This window comes from Alligator mississippiensis, chromosome 4 (assembly GCF_030867095.1).
Source record: "Alligator mississippiensis isolate rAllMis1 chromosome 4, rAllMis1, whole genome shotgun sequence".
Lineage (NCBI taxonomy): Eukaryota > Metazoa > Chordata > Crocodylia > Alligatoridae > Alligator > Alligator mississippiensis.
Window position 1 is genome coordinate 746,252 of NC_081827.1, and position 19,343 is coordinate 765,594.

General features: G+C 52.0%; 1 protein-coding gene and 1 long non-coding RNA gene across 5 annotated transcripts in view; one reads left to right on the plus strand and one right to left on the minus strand.

The window, feature by feature from the left end:
- The window catches only part of SHANK3 (SH3 and multiple ankyrin repeat domains 3), a 534,820-nt gene that overhangs the window by 471,430 nt on the left and 44,047 nt on the right, over positions 1-19,343 (minus strand). For 3 of the 4 annotated variants that reach the window (XM_059725576.1, XM_059725575.1, XM_059725578.1), the window contains exons 3-4: positions 10,920-11,123; positions 5,038-5,109 (exon numbers count right to left, since the gene is read on the minus strand). In XM_059725576.1, the coding sequence (XP_059581559.1) occupies positions 5,038-5,109; positions 10,920-11,123 (276 nt within the window). Of the gene's footprint in view, positions 1-1,221; positions 1,471-5,037; positions 5,110-10,919; positions 11,124-19,343 lie in introns of those variants that run through there. The other variant, XM_059725577.1, reaches the window with a different exon arrangement.
- Positions 954-10,789, plus strand: LOC109285731 (uncharacterized). Its single transcript, XR_002093564.2, has 3 exons — positions 954-1,217; positions 1,625-1,860; positions 9,901-10,789. It is a non-coding gene; the product is annotated as an uncharacterized LOC109285731 (long non-coding RNA).

Below are 19,343 nucleotides of genomic sequence, written 5' to 3' on the forward strand. Positions count from 1 at the left end.
AGGTTGAGGGTGGATAGCAGGAAAAACTCTCTCACGAGGAGGGTGCTGAAGCACTGGCACGGGCCACCTAGAGAGGTTGTGAAGTCTCCATCTTTGGAGGTTTTTAAGGCCCGGGTAGACAAATGGATGTAGATGGGGCTGGTCCTGCTTTGAGCAGGGGCTTGGACTCGACATCGCCTCCTAAGCGCCCTTCATTGTCTGCGATGCTGCGATCCGGCAGCACCAGCACCAGAGGCAGAATAACGGGAGCAAACCGTATAGAAAGGCTGGACCGGAGGCATGACGGAGAAGACGGCAGCACACGGCACAGCTATTGCAGATAATAATGCCATACGTGGTGCCAACTGCCAGCGGTTTAAAGCGTGCCGTCCTCCGATGCGTGCTTTGTGGACGGTTGCTCTTGGATGATCTTCACAAGTTTGGGGCACCCTCAACTCTTGCGGAGATTCACAAATCCCTGCTCAAAATGAAGCCCTCCCTAGTGACGGTATTAGGAGGACCCGCTAGAGCGCCCTGGAGTTACCGGCACAAAACCCCGTTGTCAGGCCAGGCACGGGTGATACGATCCTGCAGAGAAGTTTTATTTTATGGAGACTTCACATTCCTTAATCAGGAACAGGCAGAGCGACTCTGATTCACAGGACCCGCTGCTATTCAGAGAGAAAGAGCTCAATTTACACCCCACCCCCCTGGATTCCCTCCCTCGTTTACTACAGCCCAAGAGACACACACGTCCCCAAGCTAATTTCCTATCGTACTCCAAAATATTTCTAGAAACACACTGTGCACCAGTGCCCCACGGGATCCCTCCCCGCCACAGATCCCAGAGTCGCTCCCGCTTTCATACTAGTGCCCTGTGAGGCCGACGCGCTGTGCACGGCACCCTAGAGAAATCAACTGTGGGCACCGGGTTTTCCCCGAGGGACGCTGTCTGCTCACACACACAATGCCAAACAGCAAAAATGCATTCACCAGCTTGCTTAGAAACATAAGCCAGTGCACACCGGCCGTCGCACGCACACCCGGAAAAGCTCTGTACTCTGCTTAAGTCTCAGAGACGGTCTGCGAGGTGTTTGCAGAACCGCAAACAAGCTCTCACCCACATCCTACACTCCCGAGGGATCTCCTCCAACATCCACCCCCCACAGCGCCTATCCAGAGAGACGCCTCGTGCTGCCGGAGGGGACCGGCGAAGGAGAGGGGCACAGCAGCAGAAGGTACCTTGCTCTTCAGCCTGGACCTGCCGTCCCCTGAAGTTTGTCTTCTGTCTTTCTGCTCGGGCAGCTTTCTTCCTAGAGAGGAGCCCATGTCCCTGAACTCTGCCCCTCTCCTCTGTCTGTCCCCGTCTCATCCCCACGCCGGCTCCGGCGCCGGCCGCGGGGCTCGCACACACGCACATTCCACAGCCGCGCGCCCTCCAAGGAAAACAGCCGCGAGCTGTGCCGGGGGGTTACGTTACACCAGCGCGGGCTCGCAGGCAGGACTGTCATCTCTCCAAGCGAGCAGCAGGCGTGCTATGCGATGTGACACTGCGTGTGCATGTGTGTGTGTGTGTGTGTGCGCGTGTGTGTGAGAGACGGCTGCCTCCTCTCTCCCTGCCACTTCATTTCTCCGTCTCTCGCAGGAAACAGTCTTTCTGGATGGCTGCAGGTTTTTCTTCCTCCATCTGATCTCACCGCCCAAGTGTGACACACCGGTGGCTGCCACGCCGACAGGCAACAGCAAATCCGCACAACGCACGTGTCGGCGTTGGCGTCCCCCTGCACACGAGTCGGCGGGGAGAGCGGCGCGGGGTTTCACTCGACAAGGGACAGCGCCAAGGAGGTCTTTCTCGAGGAGAGAGAAAGAGCCGACATAAAGGTGTGTGTGTGCGTATACACCTGTCTATATTTGGGTGTGTAAGTTAGTGTGTGTGTCACGCATACACACACTTTATACACATACACACATGTATATACCCACACACTTTATACACACACACTTTTATATATATATGCACACACATGCACTGTATACACACACACACACTTTATACACATACACACACACTTTACATACACACATGCACTTTATACACACACATTATATATACACACATTAATACACACACACCCTTTATGTACACGCATGCACTTTATATATATATATACACACACATATACACTTTATACACACACGCACACTATATGTACACACGTATACACACACACACTATGCGCACACTTTATACACACACACCCTTTATATACATGCATGCACTTTATATATATATACATATACACACTTTATACACACAAGCACACTATACATACACACATTTATACACACACACTTTATACACACACACCCCCTTTATATACACACATGCACTTTATACACACACACACACACACACATACACACACACACACTTTACATACACACACAGATACACTACAAACACACACACTTTACATACACACACACACAGATACACTACACATACACACACACTTTACATACACACACACTATACACACACACAGATACACTACACACACACACTTTACAAACACACACACTTTATGTTACATTATTTTATTTATATATATATATATATATATTTTTTTTTTTTTTTTGTAATATACATATTTAAAAATTATAAATGGAGACTAAGGTCTGCATAAAAGTGACTGCGATTTCTCCTCGAGGGCAGTGCTGTGCATGGACTCTGCCTCCCTGCACTGCACCATGCCACACCGCAGCGCCCCTCCACATCCGTCCCTCCATCCTCAGCCTTCCTTTCTGTGCAATGGCCCCTAAGCTGCAAGGCCCACAAGCCCTGGGCAGTAATGGCCTGGCTCCCTGCCACGGGGAGGGACGCCGGCCGCACTCCCGGCTGTTGTGTGGATGCTCTTTTTCCAGCCGTCCTGCAGCTCAGTCGACACCACCCGTCCCCGTGCAATTCCCCGCACTCTGCCGGCGTGCGGCTCCTCTCGCTGCCTTGCTTCGCGTTACTGCAGCCCCCGAGAGGCTACAGAAAGGGCCTGCCCCTGCCCCTGCCCCGGACGGCGGGCTCCATCTGGAAGGACGAGCCCTTTGGGGAGATCACTTTCTCTCTCTCTGCTGTGCATCTGCTGTGACTTCCTCCCACCTGACTGCAGCTGCTTTATAGACACGCAGGACTTTACGACTCCCTCCTGCCCCTGTGCCGGCAGCACGTGTCGGCGGCGCCCGCGGTCCCGACAGCCCCGCGCCGCCCCACAGCACCGTGCCAGGTGTTGGACGGGGGAACCCTAACGCTGAAGGTCGAATGGATCCCGGCAATGCGACGCGCGCTGAGAGAGACGCAGGGACACCTGGCGTGTGTCCAAAGACAACTCTGTGCGGTGCTTTATAGCGCATGCTCCGTGGCCAGGCCCGCCGATGGCACGAGACCAGGCCCCGGGGTGCTCGGGGGAGGCTGGTGGCCGAGAAAGAGGTCAAAGCCAGATGACAGATAAGAGAAAAGTCCAAACCATCTAGGTGCTGTGCCCAGAGACGGAAAACACCACCCGTGCTCCCCCAAAAAGCCACCGCTCTCCCCTCACACCCCGCCTCTCCTGGCTGGAAGAAGAGCTCCGGCTATTGACTTCCTCACTTACGGACCCGCTTGAATACTTTCGGATGCTGTGAGCCATCCTGCTCTGCCTCCAGCCAACCCCGGGGGCTGGGGGACTCCACCACCAGCACCCTTGTCTTCATTTTACATCCCATCATTTCTCACGCCCATCGGTTTCATCCGGCTTGCTCGTTAAATCAGCACGGGAGCCCCGATCCCAGCACGACCGGCCCAATTCTGCCTGGGGCCTCTACGTATGACCGCGTTACGAGCAAACCATTAACAGCGTCCTGCCTCGGGGCACGCCGGCTGGGGTCTGACGCATGCAGCACGCGGCGTGGGTCTGGCATAGGGCCCCCACGCGTGACGGCCATAACCAAATCCCTCTGCTCGGATGGGCGCAGCCCGTGGAGGCTGGTGGCACGAGGGGTATCCCAGCCTGGGAAAGCTGGAAAGCTCGCAGAAGCCTCACCACTCTCTCACAGCATCTCTCTTAGCCTGTCTGTAGTGGGAATGAAGCGGTTGGGGACCAGGAGGAGCAGGAACACACACCTCTTGCTGAGCCGTCGTGCACTATTACCTCCGCAGACAGACCGAGCACGGCTGAAAGCACACGCTCGTGCCGCTATCAGCTCCCTACCCCAGACGCCCAGTCTGGCCCTTAAGCACCTTCTCCCCCCGTGTAACATTCAAGCCTCCAGACTGCTTGCCCACTGGCATCCCCGTGCACTCGCACACCACGCGTGTCCACACCCGCTCGCCTTCCACCGGGGAAGCAGGGCTTTCCGAGGCACCGACCCTTCCAGGAAACCAGGGCTCACGTATGCTTTTTGCTTTGCACACCAAAGCGGGTGTAGGGCGAGCAAAGGAACCAGCATCCCGTGCTGGCATGCACACACGGGTTAAAGCCCCAGAGACAGCCGTGCAAGAGTGTCTCTGTGGGTGAGCAAGAGGAGCCCTGCCGCCTCGGGCTGGGGGAAGGGGACAGGGGACTTGTCAATGCATGCCATTGTGCTGCGCTGGCATGCGGCGATTCATCAGTGTCAGCGAATAAAGCGTCTCTTCAGAGGGCCCATCATGTGTTCCTCCCAGCCTGACCATCCCAGGAGAAGCTTGGCCCTGACCTCTCCCTCTGAACCCGGTCCAGCTGCACGTCCGATCGCAGCGAGCACGCCGCCGGCGCGACGTTACCGCTGTAGGCACCACGCCACGCTTCTGCGGGGGGCCTGCGGCTCACGCCGCTCAGCAAAACAGCTCAGCCTTTGGCAACCAAAGTGCATTTTTGAGGAGGGGAGGTGAGGTCTGATTAGGGAAGGGGGGTCTGCAATGTACGGAGGCGTGCTGGCTGACATCCCCTGTGCCCAGGGAGGATATGTCCGAGAGACCATGGCTTCGCTGGGCAGTACGGACGGCGCTATGGGGCCGCGGAGCTCCTGGGCGCTGGACTCTGGCCTTACCTTGGTGTGGAGCTTGGCGAACTGCTTGTCGTCCAGCAGGCTCTGGGTGTACACACGCCTCTTATACCGGAACTGGAGAAGAGAAGGCAAGGGAACAATGTCAGGCACAACAGCCGAACACAACGCCACGCGGTAAGCCACGGAGGTCCTGCTCCATTTGGCAACTCACCCCCATTCACAGACTCATACATTTTAAGGCCAGGAGAGACCATCAGATCATTTGTTGGCCCCCCGGTAGATTGCACCAATCCTTAATCACCCCAGCTGTTAAAAATGTGCCTGATTTCTAAATTTAAATGCATCTAACTTCAGTTTCCAGCATTCCTACAGCTTTCTCTCTTAGATTAGAAAAGCCCTTTATGACCTGATATTTTCCTACAGTGCTTACGCTCTATAGTCAAGTCTCTTCTCGATCTTCTTCGTGGTAAAGCAAACAAATTCAGCTGTGAGGTCCAGACCAGACCCTACGACATCTCAGTGGAGCTACACACTACTTACACAACTTTTAAGGGTCAAAGACAGCAAACACAACTTGCACAGCCAACCAGGTCCTACTGCCCGTGCTTGGAAGTGGCTAATATGGCTACTCGTGCTCTGTTGTGATCCAGGTGCACACACATTGTGCAAGTGCCCAGACCCGCGGTCAGTAAAAACGCACAGGATTTTCAACCCTGTGGCCATGGTGGTCATCCCACCGCCCCTTTGCCCAATGGCCTGATAAAAACACTTCTTGCTCGGGAAGCATGAGACCAGGGTTCGAGGCCTCGCTCGTCCTAGCGGGAACCCACATCACCTGCTTCTCAAGACAGGCTTGGCGTGCTTGAGAGTAGCCTTCATCTCTCCTGGAAATGCTAGCTTGCTTGGAAATTGGTGGGACCAGGAGGAGAGCGAGCAAAGAGGAGTGTGGCTCTGTGGGTCTAGGTTGTAGCCAAAGCCCAAATCCGGCCGTGTAATGACCGCTCGGTGCAAAATACACGATGGCCCTCTCCTCATTATTTACCACCCACCAATCTTTGGTCATCTGAAAATGCATTAGCAATGATTTTATATGTATAGGCAGATCATGGAAGGAAATGTTGACTTAAGCTAGGCCTAGCATCGATCTCTGACGAAACCCACTAGAAACATGCCCAGCTGATGATTTCCTGCTGAAAACGACTTGGAAGATCAGTCAGCTCACCAGTTATTAATCCAGTTAACACGTGTTTCATTGATATTTCCTAGTGCTAATTTAATTAGGATGTCATGAAATATGCAGTCCAATGCCTTAAAACTCTGAGTCTATAATATTAATACAGTTCCCTTTATCAACAAAATGTGTAACCTCCTCAATGAATGAAATCAGGTTTGTTCGACAAGACCTTTTTGGCTGGCAGCAACTATATTCTTATCTTTTAAATCCACTTCTTGTTCCTACCCATCGCGTAGCACAGGCATAAAACAATTACGTGGCTCATACGAAGGAAAGACTCAGTCAACCTCGGGAGCCCTTCAGGACCCATGTTGCAGCCTGGGAAAAATATTGAGGTCTGCAGGCATTTAAATATAGATGGAGAGAAATGGTAACCTTGCTGAGAACGGTCTGGCGGTTTTGGTGGATCAGAGACTCGATATGAATCAGCAAACCAAATAATGCAATTTTGGACAGCGTCAACAGGAGTATGAGGAGGAGTATCAGGTATGGGAGGCGATGGGGCCACCTTACTCAGTGGGTGCATCTATAGAAGATGCTAATTGTGCAGTAGCCTAATTCTCCCGCGCGGTAGCGTGCAGGGCAACACCCTGCGAATAAGCTGCTGCGCGGTGCTATCAGGCTGCTGCACGGTTAGCATCACTGAATAGCCACGTGACGGCACTACTGCAGTTAATGCACGCTGATTTAGGACTTGGTTATCCAACTACTAAACTTAACGCTCAATAACTATGGTGCGTTAATGATCATGGAGACACACCCAGCGTTCGCTAGGTCTCAGCTAGAGCATTACGTGCATTTCTGGGCTCGATACTTAAAGAAGGATGTGAAGAAAGCGAAGGAGTCCAGAGGTAGGTGACAACAAGGATAAGAGGTCCGGAAGACAAGCTAAAATTAAATTAAAGACCGCTTTACAACAGACAAAAGGAAGTTCTTTTTCACCCAGCGTGTAATTAAAGTGTGGGACTCGTTGCCACGAAGCTGACAGTTCAGCCAGATTCGGAAAGGGACTGGACACGTGCCTGGAGGAAAGGGGCATCCGTAGCTACTGAGCACAGGAGCGCGGGGCACGGCTCCTGGATCAGACCCTCTCGGACCTTCAGTGCTGGAGGCTGCCAGGGGAAAACCCTGCCCAGACCCCGTCACCCTCCCGTCCAGCCTCCGCTCTCCGCGGCCGTGCGACACAGACCACAGGGCCTGACCCAGTCTGTGGCAGCTCACATGAGAAAAGGCTGGGAGAGCCAGGCATGTTTAGCCTGAAGAAAAGGAGATTAAAGGGGACAGAACAGCAGTTTTCAAGCCCAGGAAAGGCTGCCGTGAAGAAGAGAGAACAACAGCTCTTCTCTGCGGCAGGGGTCGGACACACGGTAATAGCCTTAACCTGCAGCAAAGCAGATTTAGATTATATCTTAGGAAAAGTTTCCTTCCTGTCAGAGCAGCAAGGCAGCAGCACGGCAGCCTGCCCAGAGAAGCGGCAGAAGCCCCTTCCTTCGCTGCAGGCTTGCAAGAGAAGCGGGATTAGCCTTTGCTAGGGCTCGTTCAGGAACAACATCCCCGCATGCATGCAGGGCTTGGTCCCTTGAGGTCCTGCCTAACCCTGTGCTGGTACGACGACCCGGCAGGCAGCATGAATGGAAGAGACACGGGGCGCAGAGAAAGACGCCAACACCCACTTTGGGCAGCCCCGACGTCCCGTTAACGCGCCGTGGCACACTGCGTCACGAGGTGCTGCAGGAGCTTGCCACGGGGTGCTTTGCATTCAGCTGACAGCTAATTAGGGCAAGGACATGCAGCATTGGCTCAGGTGTAGTGACATGCACGTGGACCTAACAGATCTACGGCTGAGCATCCTCCGTGGCGTAGCGTAGGCAAGGCCCAGCCACGCAAACGCCTCTGATCCGACACAGGCTGGGCAGCAGTGGCCGTCCCATCCATCACCACAAGGCCCCGGGGCTGAGACCCTTATTCAAGGATGAAGGATCTCAAATGGGAACACAAAGCTGCAGCCCTTCCAAGCAACGCATTCGGGAGTCATCAAACCACGCATTACACTGCGGCGTGGGACAGCCGGCTCCACAGAAAGACCGAGGGAGGGACCGGGAGGACACGTCGACCGTTGCTGTCATCTTCCACGTCTCTGCACATGTCTCAAGAGCAAAGCTCACAACTCAGCTGGAAGGGCCCAGAAACCTCCAGAACCGGGGTCGTTATTAGACATGCCCAGTCGTCATTTCTGAAGCCGTACAGAACATGCTCATTAAGAGCAAGAACTCCTGTAGGCCTCAAACATTTGAACTGAGTAAAACTAATTAGGGCTGAGAGGGGGAGCACTGGGAAACGAAGCAGTTTAAACACAGGCGTTGACGGCAGCCCTGGGAACGCAGCAGCTGCAAATGCAGAAATGAGAGACGCGTCGACAGCGAGGGCTGGGTCTCAGTGCCTGTGCTAGGGCTATCGCTGCTTGCCTTGCTTGCAAAAAGAGCTCTTGAGTGAGATAAAACCCCGTGTGCTTTACAGACCATGAGATGCAGCTGAAAAGGAAAGATTTCTCACTACTTCGAGGCGCCGCCGCCAATGGAGTCGACATTCAGCTTTTACCCGACAGCTTTAAGTTGGAAATTCGCCGTAGCTAAAGGATAGCTCGATGATCTTCCGAGGACCCTTCCAGCCCTAACGTCTATGAAAGTCTATTAGGGGAGAAGCACCCCTCGGGGCAGTAACCTCCTCCTTCCCACCCTCCCGTCCAAGCCGTTTAGCTCAGGAAGCCAACATGCAAGTCCCTGCCGCTCTCTGTCGTCTCCTGGGCGTGCCGTCAGCTTTCCCAGGGACGCATCACCATTGCTCGTTGTCTCCTCCAGCTCCTGACCTTCTTTTTGACCGTGTAGCTTCTGCGCAGGTGAGCCCAACTCCGCTGCCTGACCGCTGCCAGGTGCAGCCACGGGGGCTAACCCAGCCCTCTGCACGCCCCTGCCGACGGGGGCTGCAATCTGACAAGCTTGCTTTAAGACAAGGCTCTACATGGTTTGGAAGAGAAACCAAGCTCTTGTTTCTCTTCTCAAGCTGCGAAGATGCACGCTTCATACACGGCCACACTGAAGAGCCCGAGACATTGTCTCTGTGTGAAGCCTGGAGACAAGTGTGTTTACACGCGTGTGCTGAGGCATACATGTTATGTTAAACCATCAACATAAAAACATGTTGCCAGGGATAGAAGTCCATCTGAAGAATATCAGTCAATTTGCTACCAAAAGCTTTCATTTACATGTTAAAAGTATTTCTAACGCCGCCTACAATGCTCTTGGGCACCTGTAGATGTGCAGTGAGGCTGCTCCAATGCTCTGTAAATACAACACGTCGGAGCAGACTCAATTAATAGTAATTACCGCGCTCCAGGAGACTCCAGCATCACGTAAATCAGCATCCCTCAGCTTAAAAATGGAGGCAGGGTCGCTTTAATTAAAGCTTGTTTGACGAGGTTTAGTTCAAACGCCCCTGCCACCATTTTTCAGTGTGGGGATGCTGACACGTCATGTCTGGGCACTTTAATTAGAGTGGCTCTCGGAGCTGCTCTAATTAAAGCACCCCCCGTCTCCCGGAGCAGGTGTATAAATGCCTCTTGTGTCTATTCGTTGTTTGGTCACTAAGACACTGTTGTGTGCACTCTCTTTCAGGAGCAGCTGGAGGAGTTTTGGTGAAGTGGAGGTGTTTAAGTATCCTTACGGGAACCCTCGAGGTTTAATGAAGCATGGTGCTTTCTAAGAAGATGTGACCAGACGACTCTTTGGAAGCATGAGCAGGAAGTGCTGTTATATGGAGCATCCTCCCCCACCAGCCACTGCACACATGGGGCACGTCTACATGTGCACTAATGCGCTTTTCCTAATGCGCATTAAATTTAGTACCTCCAAGGCAATGTGCTAAATAAATGTGCATTAGGCTGCCCTAACGGGCAGCACCGAAAGCACACGTTTTTAAAGTGATGCTTAATGCACAGCAGCCTATTTTACTGCACATCAGTGTAACTGCGTGTTTTTTACATGATGCTTTAATGCACAGTAAAATGGGCTACTGCGCACTAAAGTGCATGAGTAGATGTGCCCGCGATGCCCAACTGGGGGCTGCACTTGTTGTTTAAGCACACGGCTTTGGTGCTGCAGTCTCTGCAGAGCTTTGCTTGAGTCCAGCGTCCAATGCATGGTCTTCACCTCCACGCTCCAAGCGCTCCTTGAGACGGTCCCTAAGCACTTTAGAAACTGAATGCAGGGTCGATTTCCCTGACTTCAGACTAACACGCCGAGCTACCTCCCTCTGCTTTAGAAACTGCTGCTCCTGCTGTGACTATGACCTTCCATATCAGCTGCGCTCCACTGGAACAAGGACGCCGTTAATCGATAGGGTCGCAGCCTGGCAAACAGAGCTTTTATGGGAGCGCAACCGCTGTTACGGAGCAGAGGGAGAGAAATGACCAGGAAGCTCACAAATGAGATGCAAAAATAATTCCGTTGCCTAAGTTTCCCTTCAATAAATTCTTCACCAGAAACAGACCCACCCACACACATTTCTGATATATTCATGCTTTTCCTCCCACGGGCAAGGAAAAGAAAGATGATGGTTACTCTTTTTTCCTCCTTGCAAGGAACTCAGTTACAACAGTAAAAGGGGATATTGAGTCACATAAAAGGACAGGTACCTCCAGGTAGGGGACAGGAGTGTCAGGATTCAGCGGGTATTCCCTCAGCAGCCGCTCCTCATCCAGGAATTTTCCAGCCCGGCCATTGAAGGCTGGCTGGAAAAGCCCGTAGTTCAAAACATCCTTGAGGCTGTGGTTCAGGGTGCAGAGAATGCGCTGTTTGGAGACCCATATGGGAACATCAGGATTTAGCCGTAGACATTTCTAAGGAGAGGGAAAAAAGGGACAAGAGGTTAGCACCGGAGGGATACTGCAATCCATAATCACACCTGATATCACAAACATACACACGCATATCTATCTATCTATCTATCTATCTATCTATCTATCTATCTATCTATCTATCTATCTATCTATCACACACATATACTTTTCCATGTCAAGTGGGAATAAAAGATTTGTGGAAGTCAGAGAAGGATCACGTCCATTAGCACCCAACAAGCTCCTCTTCCATGGGGTCCGGGCGAGATTGCTCTCTATTGCCTAGTCCTCTGGTGAATAAATACCTCAAACTATGCCATACTCAGGAGAGCTTTCCGTGGCCTACCTCCCCCTGTAAAACTTGCTGCAGGGAGGTTTTCCTTGGTATTCGCCCTACGACAGGGTGCAGGGGCCCTGCTGCACTTCCAAGAGCGGGGTGATCTCCCATGCAGGTACATAGATAGTGAAAAAGGAAGGGGACCGTGTGTGCAATCAGGGACCCTAAACATCTCGACATTTGCAGGCTAGACACGTTCTCCCAGGTGCATCCTTTGCACGCCACGTGACTTCTTTTCCCTCACTAGGGCTCGGCCTCAAACACTTGTAGGGAAGTGGACTGGCAGTTCGGGACTCTGCGGCCACGGGATTTGCTAGCGTTCGCCCGCCGACAGCACTGTGCAGCAAACGTGGGCTTTCCTTTTAAAACCTAGAAGGCTGCACACTCCACTGCTTATGTAGGCCAAGCTGACAGATGGTGGGAGGGGCGAGGACACAGTCTCTATCCTTGAACCTGTAAGAAACTTATAGGAACTTGCTGCAGAAGCAGCATTTTACTGTCAAGGCCACTCCTCTTCAAAGAGAGGTGCCTGAAGAGTAGCATCATGACTTCCCAGGTACCGCAGCTCCTTTATTCGGTGATCCCTAACCCACACCTGAGCCGCACCGCCTGCCTCGTTCTCTCCTCTCGACCGCAGCGCTATCTATGCACGGAGGATTCCCCCCCCGCCAGCGGTGCCCAGCCAGCAATGACCAGACCCATTAAACCAGTGCCAACTGGGCACGGGTGAACGATCCCGCTCGAGCCTGACATCGCGTGAAGTCATCACGGGGCCGAACTCCAGCCTCTCCCCCGATCCGAAGCAGCTCTCTCTATTGCGGTCCTGCACCCTGCACCCCGGCTCCGTCCGAAACCTCGGGCCTGGGAAATCATTGCATAACAGATGGGAAAGCTCCAGCAAGTTGACTGCTAGGTCTCACTTTGCTCATCCAATAATAACTCGCCCTTGCCAGCGATTATTTGTGCTGCAGGCAGAGGTCAATGCTGTAATCTGTTTCACTGCTGCTCATATTAGCAAGTTAGACTAATTATCAATCGCTGTTGTGTGAAATGGTGGCTCGGAGGGAAGCTGGAGGCTGACCGCTGGGAAGGGAGCGAGGCGCTCCAGCCCTGCGGAGAGTTTCGGTTCGATCTGGCCCTGCTCGCAGAAGGGAAAGAGAAACGTCCCCGCGTGGGAAGCCAGGCCCTCCGGCCCCTGCAGCTCTTCCCTTACCGTTTAAATTCCCTGACGCTTTTTCAGTGCAAAAGTCGGCAGGCACTGGAAACACCGTGAGGTCCCAGCATAAAAAATATTGCATTTCGTTAAAAAAAAACCCACTTGAAATCACAGGGATACGGTCTTGAGAGGATTAACTATGCCACATTTCATTCAGTAAAAACCTTCATCTCCTAATGCAGCTGAAGCCGCCTCAGGAAGCAGGGGCGACGGCAGATTTCAGCCCGGCTCGTGGCAACGTCGGTGGAAACGTAACCGCCAATTTCTCTGCCCCGCCGAGGCACGGCTACAGCTGCGCAAACTTTTCGTCTGTCTTCATTGCGCAGTCCCTCCAGTCATGGGGTAACTTATTATCTTCTTCAGATGCCTCCAACTTACTGAGGTCTTTCTCAGGCTGGAGCGCCCAAAACCACAAGCGCTATTCCAGGCAGTCTCCCCACGGCCACACAGACAAGGACGCGCTCCGGTCTGACCGTGGCAATGCAGGTGCATCTGAAAACTACATCGCTCCGGAAGAGGAAGGCACCTGGAAATGATACCAGACTCCACCGTGCAGATTGAACTATATACTTGCCACCTGTGCTGTGAGCAAAGTCACTGGAGGTTTGCACACCCACAATCGACAGGAATCTTTGCAGGCTTTTGGCATCGAAAACCTCACACAACAGCGACACAGTCTGAAATGCAAGTGTCCCTCACACTTCCTCATCATGTCTCCAATACAACCTTTCTACGTGGTCTGTTCCCAATATTTTGCACAGGCCATGGCACCGGGTGGTGGTGCTGCCAGATCACGTGGTGTGCACAGGGGTGCACAACAGACACCTCCCCGTGGTGCATCCTGGGCACCTCCTGGAGGGCGATCTCCTAGAAGGCCAAATCTATCAACCACACCAAACTGCAAACGCCAACCCCAGCCACTGATTTTGTTTAAACATTGAGTCTCTTTTCACAAAAACTTTTCAGCTCTGATTCACGGGCAGTCTCCACGTACTGAACAAGTTCCATCTCCCTCCTTTTAGCTGCATCTGGCTCAAAGCAAACAGTAATGTCCATCAAGTACAGAGCTGGCAGGGGCCAAACATTGTAGGCAAGAGATTTCCCTTCCTCTCCATCCCCCTGTCTCCTATAATGCCACACGGCACCAATACTTAGGTGCCCTACCCTCTGATTGCCACTGTGCCCAGCAAACCTCCCCTCTCCCGCAGCACAGATCCTGCACCCTGCGTGCACAACAGCTGAACACAAGGGTGCAAGGAAGGAAGCCAGTGCAAAGCTCACAACAGAAGAGAGGACCGAGGGGGATCGAATAGCAGCCGGGGGCTGCAAAGAGGATGGAGCTGGACTGTCCTCAGTGGGGGCAGATGACAGAAGGAACAATGGGTTCAAGCTGCAGCAAGGGATGTTGAGGTTGGATGTTAGGAGAAACTTTCTCACGAGGAGGGCGGAATGGGTTACCTCGAGAGGTGGAGGAGTCTCCATCCTTGGAGGTGTTGAAGACCTGGCTGGGATGATGCAGTTGGGGCTGGTCCTGCTTGAAGCAGGGGTTGGACTAGACATGACCTCCTGAGGCCCCTTCCAGCCTGCGTTGTCTAGGACACTATGAACAAACAGGTGAAAGTTTGCCAGAATCTAGGCACCGTGACGGTAGTCACTGTATCATTAACACGACGTCCCTGCCTGTACACGGCGTGGACACACGTGCTTTTGGAGCCGTTTCACAGGGGACCAGTAGCTCATACCTTCTCATATTTTTGTAGGAACAGGCTGAGAAGAATTTGGATGCAGCAAAACCACTCCCACCCAAACACTATTTTATCCAAGTTAAAAAAGGAAGCATTTTGCTATATTTGCATAGCCCTCAGCTCGTTTACAGGCAATAATCAGAATGTACCAGCTGCTGCCCTTTGCACTCCTTCCACCCGTGTGAGTCCACACCCTCGGTCCACTAAGCGCTGCCCGGCAGGAGGCCTCGGGGTATCCGGAGCAGCCAGGACCCATAAAGCAAGGAGAGGTGAGAAAGAGGATAGAAGCGCTTTGCTTTCTTTCCTTCGCCGTGTTGCACTCTGGAGACGAAGCGTGCACAGACTGAGAGCGGCGACAGTCCCTTCCGCTTGGCTTCCAACAGCGCACGAAGAGGACAGGAGAGATTTAAAAGCCCATGTTCAAATGCAGGTTCTCCCGACTTCTTGCTTGATGCACAAAGTCATTCTGCCTCTCTTAGCAGGGTAACAGAAAAAGGGGCCAAGGTACTTGCATATCATGGAGGTGGCTGGGGGATCGTACACTGAGAAGGGAAGAAAAGGGAGAGCAAAGTTTCTTTGCAAGCGGGTTCTGGACAGGACCAAGAAACAACGTTAGGAAAGAGAATGCACGAACCCCTCCTCGCCCGTCAAGGTAACAGGTTTTACTCAGACAACTTGTTGGGGATCACTAGGAGGAAGGTTATTTCCAATAAGAGATGATTCACTGCCAGCAGTTTGCTCAGGTTGTCTTTTAAAAAGGGCTCCAGAGGGAATCCAATGAATTTTAACTAGCGAGCCTAATTTCTGTGCCTGGCAAATCGGTAGAAAGCATCCTAAAAAACAGGATTGTCTGTCACATGGATGAGCAGGACTTGATGGGGCAGGCTCAACACGGCCCTTGCAAGAGGAGGTTGAGCCTGGCCAGTCCACTAGAGTTTTTTGGGGGCATCAGCAAGGATGTGGATCAGGCTGATCCAGCTAATGTCGTGCACCTGGACCTTCAAAAAGCTTAGACAAAGTCCTGGGCCAAAGGCTTTTAGGTTGCCATGACATTCGAGCAGTGGTTTTCAACCTCGTTAGACTTAACGCGCTCCTCAGAAAATGCTGGCTCTTAGCTTTCACTTGCTTTTTTTTAGTACAGAAAACAATAGTGCAATTCTTCTATTGCAGAGAGCTCAGAAAAAGGAGAGCAGGCCGGGATGCTTTTAACACTCTGGATTCCTATATGAAATATCGGGGCTTATCTTGTGAATTGTGCTCACGCACCTCTCATTGCTAACAGTGCAGGGCACCCTGGTGTCATTGCCGTGACATCCTGGTGGAGAATACCACTTGCATTAGAGGCGAGCTCCGGTCCTGGATCAGCAACTGGCTGAAGGACAGGAAAGAGTGGGGCTAAATGATCACTTCTCACAATGAAGGGAGATTAGCAGTGGTTTGTGCTAGGGCCTGAGCCGTTGAACAGATTCAGAAATGATTTGGAAACGAGGGGGAATAGAAGTGGCCAAATCTGCAGGTGACACCAAACGATGCAGGCTGGTAAAAAAAAGCAAGCAGTTTATGAAGGCCTGCAGAAGGAGCTCAAAAAACAGAGCAAAGGGGCAACAAAACGGTGCGTGAATCAACTCCGGTAAGTGCAAAGTGATGCACGTGCACAAGAACAACCCGAGACGTGCGCACGCGCGCGGCGGGGCTCCCGCTGCGCTGCCGCTGCTCAGGAAAGAGCTCTAGTGCGGTTCTGGATCCGGATCACACGGCGTATATTCCCCTTCATGAGCCAATCGAGCTCCACTGCAGGCTAGTTTTCTGATCCTCTGTTCCTGTCAGGAGGCTGCTCCAGAAGTGCACGGCTCAGGTAGCTAGAAACCTTAATTTCCAGCCTCAATTTATTCATGGCATTTTCTGCCCGTTTGCCTTGGACCAACACTATCCGTTAACTTAAACAGTTCTTCCGACATGGTGTTTACCTCCCTGATGTATTTATCGAGAGCCATATTACTTACTCACAGGCCTCATTTTGCTAGGCTAAAGCCAAGATCTTTTCCTCTCCCCATCAAATACGCTGTCCCTTTCTTCTGTCATCTCTGTAGCCCTTCTGTATACCCCGTAGCTGCTTCAGTTCATCTAATCCTCTTTCAGTAGATGTGGCTACAGTCTGCCCGGTGTTGCGGTGAGGTCTCACCGGGACATTTCACGCTGGCACTACAATCTCCTCTCCTCCTCCACAGAAAATAGCTCTCCACATACATCCCAGCAGTGCATTTGCACTTTTCATGGATGCAGCCCGGTGGTGGCTCAGGATACACCCCCGGTCGACATCCTCTCTCATTTCCAGCTGAGGAAATCCCATTTATCGCAACCAGTCCTGTTGTCGGTGCCTATGTGCCTGACCCTGAATGTTTTACCATTACATTTTTCATAGCATTTTTACTACTCTGGTCCTCAAGATCACCCACGTCTTCCTGTATGGTGCCCCGATTCTACTCTCCGTCACTCACTTTTGTCATCAGGAAATTTTACTAGCAAGCCCTCAGATACCACTGAATTTGCACTGAGGAGAAAACCTGCGATCTCAAGAAGGCTTTCACCCAACAAGGACACTCCTCCAAAGAGAGATCGCATGTTGGAAACAGCCGCCCGGATACCCCATGAAGAACTGCTGCAGTGCAGAAGGAAACCCCCACGAATCACACCCCGCTGGTTATGACGTATCACCCCTCCCTCGAACCCATACGGATAATCCTCAAACAATTGCAGCTCATACTAGAAGGAGACCCAATTCTTAAAGAGATCTTCCCAAACCCACCCATCCCAGCGTTCAAACAAGCACCGAACCTCGCTAAACTCATCATCAGAAGAAAACTTCCTACGGCCCGAAAGACACCGAATGGGTCCAGACCGCGCCGGGACAAGACATGCAAAACCTGCCAATACATCTCCACCACCCCACAATCACGACACCCCATAGCAGCAGAGACAACAGCGTTCCTGGGTCTTACAGCTGCACCTCCAGAAATGTGATATATCTCCTCCAATGCACCAAACGACGGAAGATACATAGGAGAGACCAAACGATTGCGCAGCAAAATGAACGCCTACCAGAAATCCATCAAAGACAAGAATACCCAAGTACTGGTGAGGCACATTTCTCACAAGAAAACCACTCCCTCTCCAATCTCTCAGGTCTAATCCTCAAAGGGAATTTACAAAACACTTTTCACAGACGAGCCCATGAACTTCACTTCATCAGCCTTCTGGATACAAAAAATCATGAACTAAACACAGACACTGGATTTATGACAGATTATAACCTGCCTGACATCTGACTGCCCAGGTACCTCTCCACTATTTACCTGCCACATTCATCCTCTTTCTCCCCCCACCCAGCCTGTCTCTCACCCACTGACTCCTCAATCTACATCTTCTCCGACTGCCCATCTTGCATGCAGAGCAGCCTCTGGCTTCCTTACTATGGATCCTATCCAGGAAGAGCGCACACCATCTGCAAATGCTTCCTCAGCCTAACGAAGGGTGTTTGCACCGCAAAGCTTGCAAAGAAGAATTTTTCCCACTGTTTCAGTTAGTCTAATAAAAGATATCAGATTTACCCAGAGAACTTTCTCTGCCTGTTATCACATGACTACATTTTGTGCCATTTTATCCCCTTTAGCCAGTTTCTTATCCACCTTGAAATAATTCCCATCTTCTCCTATTTAACTAACATTTTATCAGATGTCTTACTGAAGTCACAGAATCACAGGATCACAGACAACGAGGGCTGGAAGGGAGCTCACGAGGTCACATCCAGTCCAACCCCTGCTCAAAGCAGGACCAGCCCCAACTACATCATCCCAGCCAAGGCTTTGTCTAGTTGGGGCTTCAACACCTCCAAGGATGGAGACCGCACTACCTCTCTTGGGAGCCTGTTCCAGTGCTTCACCACCCTCCTCGTGAGAGAGTTTTTCCTAATATCCAACCTCAACTTCCCTTGCTGCAGCTTGAGCCCATTGCTCCTTGTCCTGTTGTCTGCCCCACACTGGGAACAGCCCAGCTCCATCCTCTTCGCAGCCCCCCTGCAGGGAGGTGAAGGCTGCTATTCAATCCCCTCGGTCTTCTCTTCTGCAGACTCAATCAGCCCCGTTCCCTCCACCTCTCCTCCCCAGTCCTGTCCCCCAGCCCCACAACCATTGTCATTGCCCTCCACTGGACTCTCGCCAATGTGTCCACATCCTTTCTGCAGTGGGGGTCCACAGCTGGACACAGCACTCCAGATGTGGCCTCCCCAGTGCTGAACAGAGGGAAGAATCACTGCCCTCCATCTGCTGCAATGCTCCTACCAATGCACCCAGGATATTGTTCGCCTTCTTGACAACATGGGCATGCTGCTGGCTCATTTCTATTGTATTGACCCCCATCACCCCCAGGTCCTTTTCTGCAGAGCTGCTGCCCAGCCAGTCACCCCCAGCCTGCATCAGTGCATGGGGCTGTCCAGATAAATCAGACCCACTGCATTTGCCTTATCCACAAAATCAGTTAATTTATGAAAAAAGATAGGTTAATCTGCTATAATTTGCCTTTGGCAGACCCCTTGCATTCACTGCATTTGCATGGCAGTAAATGGAAACCCATTTTCCAGCGACTGCCACGTCTTTAATTCTTCCTTCAAAGTTTGTCCTAAAGCTGCGCAAGCTGCTGCAGTCAGATCACGGGCCTGTAGCTGTGTCACTTGTTCACCTCTCTCAAACAGCAGCAGTGCAATTGCTATTCTCCAGTCACATTGTACCTCCTCCCTCTGATAATGTTATTAAAGATGCTGTGATTTCATGCGTCAATGCTTTCAATGTGCTGGGATGGAGTTGATCTGGACTCCCTTCCGACGCGATCGCATTAAGCCGACACAGCCTTGCACCGACAAGGTCCCCCCG